This window comes from Fusarium fujikuroi, chromosome FFUJ_chr11, assembly GCF_900079805.1.
Source record: "Fusarium fujikuroi IMI 58289 draft genome, chromosome FFUJ_chr11".
In the NCBI taxonomy this organism is placed as follows: domain Eukaryota; kingdom Fungi; phylum Ascomycota; class Sordariomycetes; order Hypocreales; family Nectriaceae; genus Fusarium; species Fusarium fujikuroi.
In genome coordinates, this window is record NC_036632.1 from 1380374 (window position 1) to 1393679 (window position 13306).

The 13306-nt window shown below is 48.3% G+C and overlaps 5 protein-coding genes; 4 read left to right on the plus strand and 1 right to left on the minus strand.

Annotated features, from left to right (window-relative positions):
* Positions 1-708: 708 nt before the first annotated feature.
* On the plus strand, positions 709-2604 carry FFUJ_11731 (uncharacterized protein; the record flags this gene model as incomplete). The annotated part of the gene is made up of 1 exon (XM_023570664.1): positions 709-2604. The coding sequence occupies one exon, from the start codon at positions 709-711 to the stop codon at positions 2602-2604; it is 1896 nt and encodes a 631-aa protein (XP_023437742.1).
* Positions 2605-4711: 2107 nt separating this feature from the next.
* FFUJ_11732 (uncharacterized protein) lies at positions 4712-6728 on the plus strand (the record flags this gene model as incomplete). XM_023570665.1 has 2 exons in its annotated part: positions 4712-5929; positions 5979-6728. The coding sequence occupies 2 exons, from the start codon at positions 4712-4714 to the stop codon at positions 6726-6728; spliced, it is 1968 nt and encodes a 655-aa protein (XP_023437743.1).
* Positions 6729-7023: 295 nt separating this feature from the next.
* FFUJ_11733 (uncharacterized protein) lies at positions 7024-7870 on the minus strand (the record flags this gene model as incomplete). XM_023570666.1 has 2 exons in its annotated part: positions 7024-7592; positions 7657-7870. The coding sequence occupies 2 exons, from the start codon at positions 7868-7870 to the stop codon at positions 7024-7026; spliced, it is 783 nt and encodes a 260-aa protein (XP_023437744.1).
* Positions 7871-9012: 1142 nt separating this feature from the next.
* Positions 9013-10482, plus strand: FFUJ_11734 (related to MNT3-alpha-1,3-mannosyltransferases responsible for adding the terminal mannose residues; the record flags this gene model as incomplete). Its single annotated transcript, XM_023570667.1, has 1 exon — positions 9013-10482. One exon carries the CDS (start codon positions 9013-9015, stop codon positions 10480-10482), a length of 1470 nt encoding a protein of 489 aa, XP_023437745.1.
* A 405-nt stretch (positions 10483-10887) lies between these two features.
* FFUJ_11735 (uncharacterized protein) lies at positions 10888-12763 on the plus strand (the record flags this gene model as incomplete). XM_023570668.1 has 5 exons in its annotated part: positions 10888-11330; positions 11381-11467; positions 11522-11776; positions 11830-12028; positions 12083-12763. The coding sequence occupies 5 exons, from the start codon at positions 10888-10890 to the stop codon at positions 12761-12763; spliced, it is 1665 nt and encodes a 554-aa protein (XP_023437746.1).
* Positions 12764-13306: the final 543 nt, after the last annotated feature.

Genomic DNA, 13306 nt, shown 5'->3' on the forward strand with positions numbered 1-13306 from the left:
AATCCTCCCATCGCTTCTTCGGCCCTTTTCTGAGAAACATGTAGCACTGACTGTAGCACTGACAGAGAATCTTGAAAAAATGGCCTCGTACTATGAGACAATTGCCATACCTCTCCCCAATACGTTGTATACTGTACGTATTTCCCGTCGTCTTTTTGTGCGATCTACAAACAAGGAGGTCGGCTGAACTCCTCCAATTCTGCCGTCTTCTTGCCCAATGATAGGCCATCCTCTAAAACTGGCGTAAAGTGATCAACACTGGGATGCAGCTAAAATCGGCACTTCCCAGCTCAAGACGCTGGCCCCAAGCGCCATGTTGTGGGGTACCGCAGATCCTGTCTTGGATGCCGTCCAATATTGACAATCCTTACGTCAATATTGCTCAGGCTCGCTGACTCCAAACGAATGGATGGAAACACCGAATTGGGTTTTCCAATATTTCAGCTCGTTCAGCTCAAGCCTCTTCGGGATTCGTCTGACCAACGAGGAACGAGAAGCGAAGACAATGACATATACGATCTTCGGTGTAGCCCATGTAGCCCAGTTTCTGGCTCCCGATGTTGATCTCGGGCCGCGCTTTGGGCTTCGTCGAAAGTCGACAGCCAAAAGTCGATTAGTGCTCACGCGAGCAAATACTTTATTTGACGTTATGCCCATCCTATATTGAGCTTGGACATCATTTCATGTTTCTTTACATCACCAGCTACTATGAGATACAACAACGTCATCAAGCCAAACCTACCAAATAATGATAGGTGTTTTTATTATGATAGCCTTCTTTCCAAATGGCAGCCTGGCTCCCTAGATCCATTGTCACCAGTATATGCAAGGTCTCGAAGCGAGCGAGCCAGAGCACCAACACCCATTGAGCATAACGGCCATATATATGACCTAGTTGGTATGAACTCTCACCAACAGCTCATTCTACGAGATCAATGTGCTTTACACTTGGACATTCGCATCGAATGTTTTGCTGGCCGTGCCGCCATCTTGGACGGCGTGACATGGCAAGTCGATTACCTTGAGGCTATTCCCGATCCCCTTGACTTCACCAAACCTCCCCGGCTTGTCCTTCATCTCAAGCGATGGACAGGAAAGGGTCAAATACAAAAAGCCATTGATGAACCAGATAATCTTCGGGCAATCTTTCCAGGCTCAAGAGGGAAACATACGTTGGGCCCGATTAAGCATGGCATTGTACGCATGATCCCAACCGCATCTCGACAGAGAATTCACAAACCATTACTAGCTGGGACAACTTTCGAAGCTCGGTTAAGAGGTCGTGAGCTTTATGGCCCGTTCCAGATCGAGGTTAAGAAAGACGGCCAACTAGTAGCCAAGCACGCTCTAGACGGATTGTGTCTTATCAAATTCGCCATTGAGCCCCATGCGATCGCGCCGTCACATGTGAGGGTCAATTGTCCCGACTTTGGTGGTTGCTTCGACATTGATGCTTTTCTTTATTGCGAGGATAAGCTTCGATGTCGGGCAACCAGTGTTAAAGCTATCAAAGCGATGAGATTGCCCACAAGCGATCGCGATCTCATGTTTGGTACGCTACCGCGAGGCCCAGTACCGCTTCTCACAAACGGTCTGGATCACCTTGTCGTGTTTGAGAAGTTCATCCGAGAGTGCACAGTCCCTTGTCCAAAGACCCCTCAGCAACGGCGATTGACAGTATTGAATCTCTCAATGTGCGATCAAGGCGATGCCAAGATTGTAGTCGATGCGCTGGTTGAATTTCGAAAGCACAATCCAGATGCGATCATGTCTATCGTGGTTTCAAAACTGGGGCCTACGATTTATCAGGATACTCCAGCTTGCAGGGAGTATGTCAAGCTTCTTGAGCGCAATCGAATTCACATCGATATGTTCACTGGCGTTGATGGTCCAACGCGCCAAGTCGTGCACGCCAAAGCGATAGTCATCGACGACAGGACACTCTTCAGCACCGGGGCCATCGTAGACACCAAACCAATTGACAAGGCCGACTTTTCTATCGAGCTTCCGCCCACGGCAGCAAAAGCTTTTCAGATCTACATGCAAGAAGCCATCCTTGGTGGCGTGAGCAATGAACGTCGCGCTCATCTTGGATCACAGCTCGCTAGTTTGGGCGTCATAATAAACGACCCCATCGCGAGTTTGACCTATATCAGTCGCGCGCAACATACCCTGCTCCGCGGTGCTCGTCGCGATCTTCTCGTGAGCGTTTCAGAACTCGTTGATCCGAAAATCACGAAACTCTTGGTGAGACGCGCAGCCAACGGCGTGACGGTAACGATACAAGTCCGTGAAATAGACGCGGCGTCATCAAGAATTCTTGCCCAAGCGATGCGGCGCTACGGCAAGCGGCTGACGGTGGAAGATGTCAGCTGGTGGGAGCCGCGACCGCACTATAACACGATCATCGCAGACGATAGTCTCGCGTATCTGGGGACGTCATACTTCTGGCCAACACAAAGAAACATGATTCACCAAGGTCGATCGCTTGAAAATGGGGTTTTGCTTGAAGGAGAGGCTGTCAAGGTTTTGAGGAAGCAATTGGATGAATTGCGCGATCGTGCGTATAATAGTAGTGACAAAAGTGACAGTGATATAGCGTAGCTACGGGTTGAATCTCAACAGGATGGCGATTTTCTTTCGTGGGATGTTGTTTGTTCAAAGTTGAGGAGTGTCAGGACGCGTCTTCGTCAGCCAATCAACGTCTCGCTCATGGTAAAATTCGCGAACCCGGTGGCTGCTGGATTAAGTTTAGCTTATCAGTTTCGATTCAAGCATCACAAGCAAAACGAACGATATGGAGCCTAAAGGCTCATAAGGATTATAAAAATGATCGAGACAGTGAGTACAGTGCTATCATTCATGATAGCACTTACTTTGTAATTGTATTTTATTGTCATTCCTATAAGGAATTGCATATTTTCGGAGGTTAGTGATTGTGTGGAAAGACTGTAAATTCGGCGTTGTTCGTTGTTTCATCGATGATCTTTCTTTCCAAGTTGCACTCCACCTCAACTCTTTTTGAAGAATTGAAAGTTCAAAGCCAAATATCTACTAATAGTTTTTATTAAATAATCCCCACAATATCGGGGACAGTTGACCTGTTTTCCATCGGTCTGTTCTCCTGGTCGCAAGTCCAGCTACCCTGCAGCGACAGTGGTCCGTGCCATGCCTGTGGACTCATCCACTGTTGACCGCACGGAAACTCGTCATTCTGCCACTTCGGGTCTGCAACCAGACGAAGTCCTCTACCGGTCGCAACGTACTCGTCCTTTCAAGCGACGACGAAAATGTCACAACAGTCAGAAGAGCTTTCATCATGGCTGCGCATAATTAGTCATGGCTGCGTCCGCGTTTCAAAACATGTGCGACGAGACCTCGGATCGCGAAGCTCCTTCTCAAATATCGAGCCTCAGCAACGGATTCGTATGCGACAATCATCGGAATGAACCGACTGACTCGTGGACTGAACATCGCATGGTATCGATGCGAAAGGAAACGAGAGTGAAGACATCAGAAGCGGCAGCACCAGATCTCTCCCTCTGTTATGTTGCCATCGCGATGAACCATGCATATCTCGTTCAGCTCGAACTCAGGATCCTGCCTATGGCCTAACGAAGTGGACACAATCGCTTGAGGATATTCTCTTGAGCTGTTACTTTCACTGGCGGTTTTGAAGTGAAAACCGCAGATAAGATGAACATCACAAGAGGTCGTAAAGGACATTACTAGGATCAACGACTGTTGTTGACGCAACAGCTCAGGCAGTCTCTCACATGGCCAACAACAAGAACAAGACCTCACACAGTGACTCAATGTCACTACCCTTCAAGCATCATTGTGTGATACACTGAAAGCCGCCTGCATGTTATCCTCTCAAGTATCAACTTTCATTCTTACGCTACACTTCAACCTTCGACGCCGTCAAGCTCCGACATCAGGTTTGTTGCAGTCGCTCTCCCCTCCACTACAGACTTTGAGTTCTTACTGACATGATACTTAGGTTCAATTCGGTCTACCTCGCTCTTCTTGCTTCCAATCCGGATCAACCCCTCAATCGATCGCAGCCGCATCATCGCCTCATGCACAAGTCCTCTCAACATCACTTTATCTTCTCGACCCCCTCTTTGACTGTCGACTTTGCAGATCTTCACTGTAAAGAACCTTCAACTCATCGACCTCAGTGAATCTCTGCATCTACCACGCTCCCTGAATGCGGAACCGCTTACTTCAACACTACATCACTGCCTGCACATTACCTTGGGCATCACCTAACGATAGATCGAACTTCGAAGCCACAGGAACCCTTTACGAACAGGATATCCTCTGAGGTCCTCTGTTCGTTCGTAACCATCAATACTTCTTCCTGTCTTCTACAAATCTCAAGGTACATCAACCCTAAACTTATCACAAGTTTATGCCCATCTCCTCTCACCTTGCCCTAACCTCTTCTCACTTTCTCAAATGCACCCTAAACTCCCCCTTTCTTGATTCAGCTTTACCTAAACTTAGGATACTGCTCCACCCACCCCTTTTATTTTCCTGCTCGCCTTTTGCTCATCATACTCTTAACCCTCACCACATCATAAATTCTGCGAACGAATCAACTCCCTTCAAAAAATCCTGCTCACTCCTGCCGACTCCTTTCGCAATCCATCATACACATTGCCTTCGTCCTAACGTTAACATCATGAGTTCAGGTGATTTCATCATGCCGACCTCACCCACCAAGATCATCAGAGCCCAGCAAGAGCAATGGCTTGACCAACAATGGGGAGGCAAGCGTTGGCTCCTCGACGAGGTCCGCTTCGTGCATGAAAATCCCCCCAAGCAGAACGAACTCAGTGGCAGTGCAGTCGACTCCCTGGTCAAGATCACTAAACTTGCGCAAGAAAAAGGCATCGAGCTGCCATCCCTGTGGAGTCAGGCATCACCCTACAATGTCCTTTGGACCGGCGTTCGTCGGCATCCCAGAGAGTCTCTCCGATTGACTAAGGAGATCGCTAAAGCCGCCCTCACTAATCTTAAGGCAATTGTGCGTTCTCAGAGCCCTCAAGAAGCTGGCGGCCCATCAGAGGTAATCGTTCTAGAGTCCCAAAAGACTGAGACTGATGCCTGTGTGTTCGTCGGAAGTGACCATGTTGAGAGCGACAGCAGCGATGATGACGATATCGAGGCCGTCCCCAAGCATGCCATGCGAAGCCCAAGCGTCATCTTGGGTGGTTGCCCCGGGTCGCCAGTCAAATCACCAGTCAAATCGCCAGCCAAATCGCCAACAAAGGTCGTGGGAAACAACGACAAGAGAATCCCTCCGATCTCCGCTTTCAGTTACCAGGAGCCCCGAGAGCAGAGACCAGCTGTTTCCAACAACCCCTCTGAACCCCGACCCCCACAAATGAACATTTCTCGTCACTTCACTCTACCCCCAGCTGTCACTTCGTCTAAGCGCAAAAGAGAGAAAGAATCCAGTGCGATGAACCTACAGCGATCCACGAAGCGTGCCGAAACTTCTAAAGGAGAAGAGGAGGTGGTTGACCCCGCTACCAACATTTATAAGCAGCTCACCACCAATGTGAAACTCGTGGATGGCACGCTCCAATTCCTTACCAAAGCTCTCGTTTCTTGGTTACCTTTGGAACAAGGAAAGGTCAAAGTCCTCGACCCTCTCTGGTTCAAAGTTGACGGTACAACTGCTGGCCACAACATCAAGCTCGACGGGTATACCATGCTTTGCTTCCCGATCCATCATCAAAAGCCTAAGCATTGGACCTTGGCCATCGTCGAAATCGATCACGATGCGAACTCGATGGTACTCAATCACCATGACTCGACCGAGGGCGAAGATCGGTTCAATGCCGTTCGCGATAGCTTCCAGAAATGGAATGAGGCCGTCGGACACAAGTTTAAGCTGCGATTCAACAATGTCGCAGTCAGTTGCTCCTCCTGCCATAAAGACCAATGCTGACCTCTACCTATAGCCTTGCACTCCACAGAAAGATGACATCAGCTGTGGAATTCACGTCCTCTCCTGTCTACGACACACCCTGACAAACAGACACTGCCCCAAATCGCTCAACCCGAATGGCGAGCGCAGATATTTCATCCGAATGATCAAGCAATCTAACTCTTACGAAGGCGACTATCCCCTACAAGAAGTCAAGAAAGTATTCGAAAAGCAGGAGCATAGAATGCTGATGGAACAAGTTCGAAAGACGACGCTCGAGTCCCTCCAAACGGATAGACATCTTGCGGCTATTGCCGCAGGCCTCGCCCGTGATGGCCTCAGAGATGCCCAGGCCACGCTGAGCCGCCTTCAAATCGAGCAGGAAACTCTGGCCGAAGCACTGACTCGCATGGATGCTGCTGTCGAGATTAAATCCGAGCCCGCTCGTCATTTGAGCCTCGAACCCTTGGACCGTCTGCGAGGCGTCAGCCAAGATGCGCTTTCTGCTCACATGAGTCAATACACCAAATGGCTGATGGACCAGAGCTTCGCCAATGGGTCTGAGATAGGCAGAAAGATCCTTCACGAACATTACGAGGAGACCGTTGAGAAACTGAAGCAAGCTGAAAAGGATGTTGCCCAGAAACAAGAAGAACTTGACGAGGCCACAAAGGATGTGGATATCAAGACTGAAATGTGTGACTTGAAGGAGAACACCAAAAACATTTTGAACCTGAATGGGTCTTCTCTTTGGAACAATTGGTTCGATCGGGCATTGAACTAGCTGCAAAACAAGGTGATTTGAAGGATGTCCTTGAGAATGGCCGCGCACAAGCGGTGAAAGCCGGGTTCGGGTTGTGAAATAGACCGAGCTCTTAGGCGTAAAAGTTTTTTATTTGTCGTTTATCCCATTGGTACATGAACCCACTGTGGGCATCGTGAACCCCCGTGATCTTATAAAATGGAACATAAGTGGCTTCTAAAATCGCTTGATACTTCGGTAACTATTCTTACAATTGTCTAAAGCTTAAGTAACTATCGTAATATTCACTAAATATGACACAAGCAAGTCTCCGACATCAGCCTTGGAGCTCTTGTACTGTTGGAGGAGACTTGGTTCTTTGGTCGCCGACTTCAGGATAGTGCCCATATGGCTGAGGATATTGTTGTTGGTACAAGTGTGACTGGGAAATTTCTGACGGACCTCCTGGCTGCGGGTAATGGTACATCGGGGGATGCGAAGCAGAAGTACTTTGGCCTTGATACTTGGCTGTCCTTTTGCGAAGGAAGAGCCAGACAGATAGCCCAGCGACTATGGCAGCGGCCGGGACACCAACACCAAGTCCGATCTTCATGCCTTGACCGTTGTCGGTTGTCCCAGTATTTGTAGGTTCCGTATCGTCTGACGTAGGGCTTGGATCGGAGGATGTAGTCGTGGAAGCAGCAGTGGCTGTAGGTGATACCGTCTCAACTGAGGAGGTGGTCTCGACCAAAGATTCGGTTGAAGAAGTCACGTCATCCTCAATGTTGCCTTTTGAATCAAGGAAGACACCTCGTTTACCGGCGCAACATCCAGGATCGTCCTCTGAACAGCAGTAGCTGCCATCCTCGCATCGTTTTACCCGCGGGAATCGGTTGTTCCTCTCCTCTAAAAGGGACGTTAGCCGGGTTCAGGGCTACGGAACGGAATAGAAAACAGGCCAAGGACGAACCATAAAGACAAATGGCAGCACATTTCTTCTTATCATATGGTGCAACGGCACAAGGACCTCTCACGAATTCATTCTCTCCTTGTCCTTTGTTCTTGCAGAGTCGATTTGGCATGCAAGTTGCCCCCTCACCGCAACACGCTGAGGAACCTGGGCACTGTTTGTTGTTGGTCCACTGCTTGCCATCGACACCCCAGCACACACCCTCTTGAGCCATTACTGGCAGTAAAAGCGCGTAGGAAACGCTCAAAATAAAACTGAAATGCATATCTGAATTTGTAGAAAGATCTCGAGGCGAAGGAAAGCTGAGTAGTCGATAGATGGTGGGAGCAGCATGAGTACTACGAGTACGAGGGGAAGGCTTGTGCTTTTACCAACAGACATTATCAAAGCCAGTGACCGGGAACTTCTGTAACCGCCAGTTTTCAACACCCTGCTGGCTTGGCTGCATTTCCTGGGGCAGTTTGAGCATTTCAATTGGATACCATAGATAAGGGCTTGTTACAGGTCTGAATTCTTCAGTCACCTGTCTTGCAAGCGAATACTTCGGCAGATACTTCTATACTCATGGCATGGAACGAGAATCTAATGCCTGGCTTTTAGCTCCCTGATCGCCGACGTGAAGCCATATGAACCCAGCTTCAACATGTCTTGCCGGAGATATTTTGTTGTTAACTGATTCACTTCCATACAGAGAGTTAATACCGATACGTGGTTGAACAGTGAGTACAGGAAGAAGTAGCCTGATATCTGGGAGGATTAAAATTAGGATCTTTGAATTACGGCCAACACTTGAATCATGAGCCAACGAGCAGGCTGGTCTGACTGGGCAACCCGAGAGAGTTAGTTAATGATCAGCGAGTCAGGCCACTGAAGTAACTTTGGACCCCTGCATGACGAGGCAGGGATCATCTCAAGCTTTTGCAATTTCTCCACATAGCTGAACTCACGCATCTTGGCAGCATCTTATCGTTGATGACATTCAGATTCAAGATGAGGCGGATGATATCTGTATCAGCTATCACAGAGAACACAAAAACTTTGATTGGAAAAGATTGCGCCGAGGAGAATCTGGGATTGCGAACTTCCTGAGCCAAGACGTTGCGTCAACGGGGGGCGGCACAGCCTGATCCATGGTTGGCTTGTTGGTTACTGTTCATTATGCTGTTGGTTGTACGCAATGTGACATTCATTGGGTGATTGGACCATGACAGAAATCTCTGACAATACGAATCCAGGGGTGTCATCCTGACCCGCACGGAGGCTTAATTAGGTGCCGCTCACTGTGCTCTCCCATTTCCCAATCTCAATTCTTCATCACGTCACACGACCTTGAGCCTAAAACGACCATCTGTGAACATGTCGCTGGCATCGGCATTCATATTACGGCTCGGCCAAATGTTCAGGGACCCTCCTCGGGCCCTCGTGCGATTGGGTGTCTTCGGCGGCCTTTCCCTTTTACTTATTCTTATCACCTGGAAGGGCTCAGCCAGCTTATCTTACGGCTGGACGCCACCAATCAGCGAGTCTGAGCTGAAGAACATCTCACAAAAGGCGAATGAATACGCCGAAAATCACGTTGAGGCCCCCTATAAAGATACCTTCTGGGAGGTCGGTCAACGAGCACGAGAGTTGAGCCAATGGCTGTCAAAGTCTGACAAACTTGACCCGACTTCAAAAGTTGGGCGGCAGCTCCGGGATGTTACGGAGATAACAGCCCAACAACTATTCCCATTCCTCAAGAATCCACCACGGAAGCCGGGATCAAAAACGCCACTCTCTGACCTTCGACACTCTTTTGACAGAGGGTCCAGAGGAATTGTGATTCCTGTTGGTGGAGGAGAGCAATCAGTTCGCTTCGCTGGCCATTTAATAGTGAGCCTGCGCAAAGTGTTGGGCTGTCGTCTCCCCATACAGATTGTGTATGCTGGAGAAGATGACTTGCCCAAAAAGGATCGCGACAGAATCGCAAAACTTGATGGCGCATCTGATGTTGAGTTTCTTGACATCTTCACGGTCTTTGATGATACTACACTGAGGCTCAAAGACGGAGGATGGGCCATCAAGGCTTTTGCTTTGCTTGGTTCGCACTTTGAAGAGGTCATCCTCCTAGATGCTGATGCTGTGTTCATTCAACAACCGGAAAGACTGTTTGCGCAAAAGGCATACATCGAGAAAGGAGCGTTGCTCTTCCACGACAGACTGCTTTGGCAACATGCATTCAAAGAAAGGCATGAATGGTGGAAGGACCAGATCAAGGAGCCATCAGCAGAGATGAACAAATCACTTGTATGGACAGAAGACTACGCTGAAGAATGTGATTCCGGTGTAGTAGTCCTCAACAAGGCGCGAGTAAGTACTCTTGTTGGCCTTCTACATGTCGCATGGCAGAACACGTATGAAGTCCGGGAGGAAGTCACTTACAGGCAAGGTCACGGGGACAAGGAGTCTTGGTGGCTTGGCCTTGAGCTTGGCGGGTCCAGCTATGAGTTTGAGTCGCATTACGGTTCAATGATTGGCTGGGGTGAAGGTAGAGGAGCAAATGTGACAAAGGTTTGTAGCTTTGTCATTGCTCATACCGATGAGAAGGACAAGCTCTTATGGTACAATGGAAGCCTGTTGAAGAACAAGCGGGTGGACCCAGATGGCTACGAAGTCCCAGAGAACTGGATGATAGATGGCAAATGGCACAAAGGAAGGACAAAGGACGATATGAGTTGTATGACTGATACGGAAGTACTGGAACTGACCGCGGAGGAGAAGCGTGTATTGCGGGAGAGCATTGAGATTGCTAAGAAGGTAGATATTGCCCTCAAAGGCACAGTATAGAGATACCACAGCCATTCTATTCTATCAATTGCGACAATGGAGCGTTAGTAATGATGATGAGCCCTAACTAAATGTTGTTAGGTCTGCCATGCTGCAATGATTTAGTCATCACTCCTCTGTGATAAACGAAGAAGTGCATTGGTGCCCAATAAGCTGAACCTGTTCTCATGAAGGGGGTGCGTCGATTTATCCTATTGATTGAAGCTGAGAAAGCAGGCTGAGAGGATGACCACTAAAATGCTTTGCAGAGTGCTGTAGATGCCCCAGGAACGATGGTATCGGCTCGTTTTCGCCCAAGGCATGCGCAAGGCATTCTACTGTGGCCATCTTTTATCGCAATGCCTCCTGGCCCCGCGAATTCCTCTTTTTACTGTCACAACTTTCTAAATCTCACCAAACGATACTATGACTGTACCTGCCTTCGGATTCTCCGCCGGCGACTTCGTAAGCGCCGTGAATTTGATCATCGAAATTACCAAGGCCTTGAAAAATACAGGTGGCGCTTCAGAGGATTATCTCCAAGTGTTGGCGGATTTGAAACTTTTGAAGGATGTGTTGTCACACCTGCAGCAACAGCAGACCGGCGCGACGCGGAAAAGAAGCAGCAACCCTTTTGCAGAGCATGCGCGGAAGCAAGCAGATCTCACCTTATCTACACTAGCAAAATTTCTCGACCTGATATCCAAATTCGATGCCAGCCTGGGTCCCCAAAGATCCTCGGCGTGGTACCGCAGTGTTGGAAGAAAGGCGCAATGGGCTCTGGTCTACTCGAAGCATGTCGATGATCTGCGCTCAAGGATCGGGACACAGATTCAGACGCTGAATCTTGTCACTCAACTGCAAGAGGAGTAATTACGCCTGTCGATTACTATGCATCGTGTGCTGACTATGACGTAAGCGACCATAACGGCCTCGATGAGCTGAACAGCCAGCTCAACGTTATCAGAGTCCAGAATGAACAGGTCATAACACAACTACAAGAGCGGTATGTCTTATCTATGAATCTTTCAATGTGAATGGTTTTGAACATTTCTTGTAGTCGAATCATTAGTATCGAAGAACTTCGAGAACAACTAAGTCTGCTTGACCTTCGGGACGATGAGCATCAACCTGCTAGTGCACCTGCGCCGCCTCAAGTTGTTGAAGACCCCCAATCAAGCCCAAGTCATCAACCGGTAGTAGTGGACTTGGAAGACCCTGCCAGACGTCTGACCAGAAGCCAAGGGGACCAACCCATTCAACATGAGATGACCAGACTACAAGAAGAGACAACCCAAACCCTCTTACCAAAGCTGTAGGTAAACTCCAGGAAGTATTGATTATCATGAACTAAACGCTCGTGGCCAGACTTCGAGCTGTCACACGCGATTTGCACAATCTCATTATGAAGGCCTGGCTCCTGTTTCCAGGGTTAATGAGACACTATTCTCGCCTGTGCACATCAATCTCTATGCCACCACTTCTCATAATCGCTGAGAATATCAGTTTTGAAGACGTGCTCGGGCGTCAAACGACGTTGCAGTATGACTTCTTCAGGCACTGGGCGGTATGTGAGGCTGCAGCAACCAACACGCTGGCATGGTAGCTAACTGTTTATCAGAATGTCGATATGTTCCTCAATAAACAGTTCGAGAACTGTCCAGGCCAACGGTATATCGCCAAAAAGCAATATTTCTTCATCGGCGCAGATGCAACAACAAATAAGCTGAACTCCAACGTTGAGATTGCTTGGCAAGCGATGGCCCGCCCTGGATGCCAAATTTCGATGTCCATAAAGATGATTGCAGAACAGAAGATCGCTTCAGAGGCCAAGTGCCCCAGCCCTGGTTGCAAAGGACGTGCAGTCAAAATAGGTCAAGAGAAAACCTTTTCATGTCAAAAGTGTGATCTGATGTATTCCATGCTACCCAAGAACTCTTCAACAAAACCTCCTCTCAAAGAAAGTAGAAATACGTCCAGAGTCTACGACTTAATCCCATATTGGCGACGGGCACAAGCTTCTGAAACAAATCAAGACATCGTCGGACTGGATCAGCAAATTGCTTGCTTCAAGAAAGTCCACATATTGGCCCCTGGCATGAACGAAACATCGACAGGGAGAACTATGTCCCAAGGGAAGGATCCATTGCGATCGAGCAAGGCTAAGCGAAGAAAGTCAATTTGGATCTGGACATGTTGCACCTGTGGAAGTGATGGGATGAGAATAACGGTGGATGCTTGTCCACAATGCGGTCTTTTTCGCTGCGCCAATTGCAGGGTGATGAGAAAAGACATACGGTAAAAATTGACATCTGGGTCTAGTGAAAACATATCATGACGACATGCAGCTGCAAAATTGCGATTGATGTAGCGCTAATGGAACAATCGAAGCTTGACAAGATTAGGCGCTGGAGTTCGAGATTGATGCTGAGCGTGGGGGAAGTGACAGCAACAATAGTTGTTTCATACGATTGAAGCTGGAGGAGAATACAGGATCACACACAGTTCTTGTTTTTATTTTAGTAACCTCGCCTCTTGGGCTCTATATTCGTAAACACAGACCTTATTCCTCTTCAATGCTTACGAGATATCAATCGTTTAAGCAAAACTATTACTTACACTTTTGTGTTTCTAACTAGACTTACGCTAATGTGTATTTGTTCAGCCTCAACCTTGTGAGAGCAAACTGAATAGAAGAGAATCATCGTTGGAGATTGGCCCTTAACTATATTAGCTTACCGTACCATGTTTCCATGACTTTATTGCTCAGCGCGCGGTGACGAGACATGTGATGCGCTGATTCGAAACGCTGAAGCCGTAACAGTGCCCGGCCTATTGCTTTCCA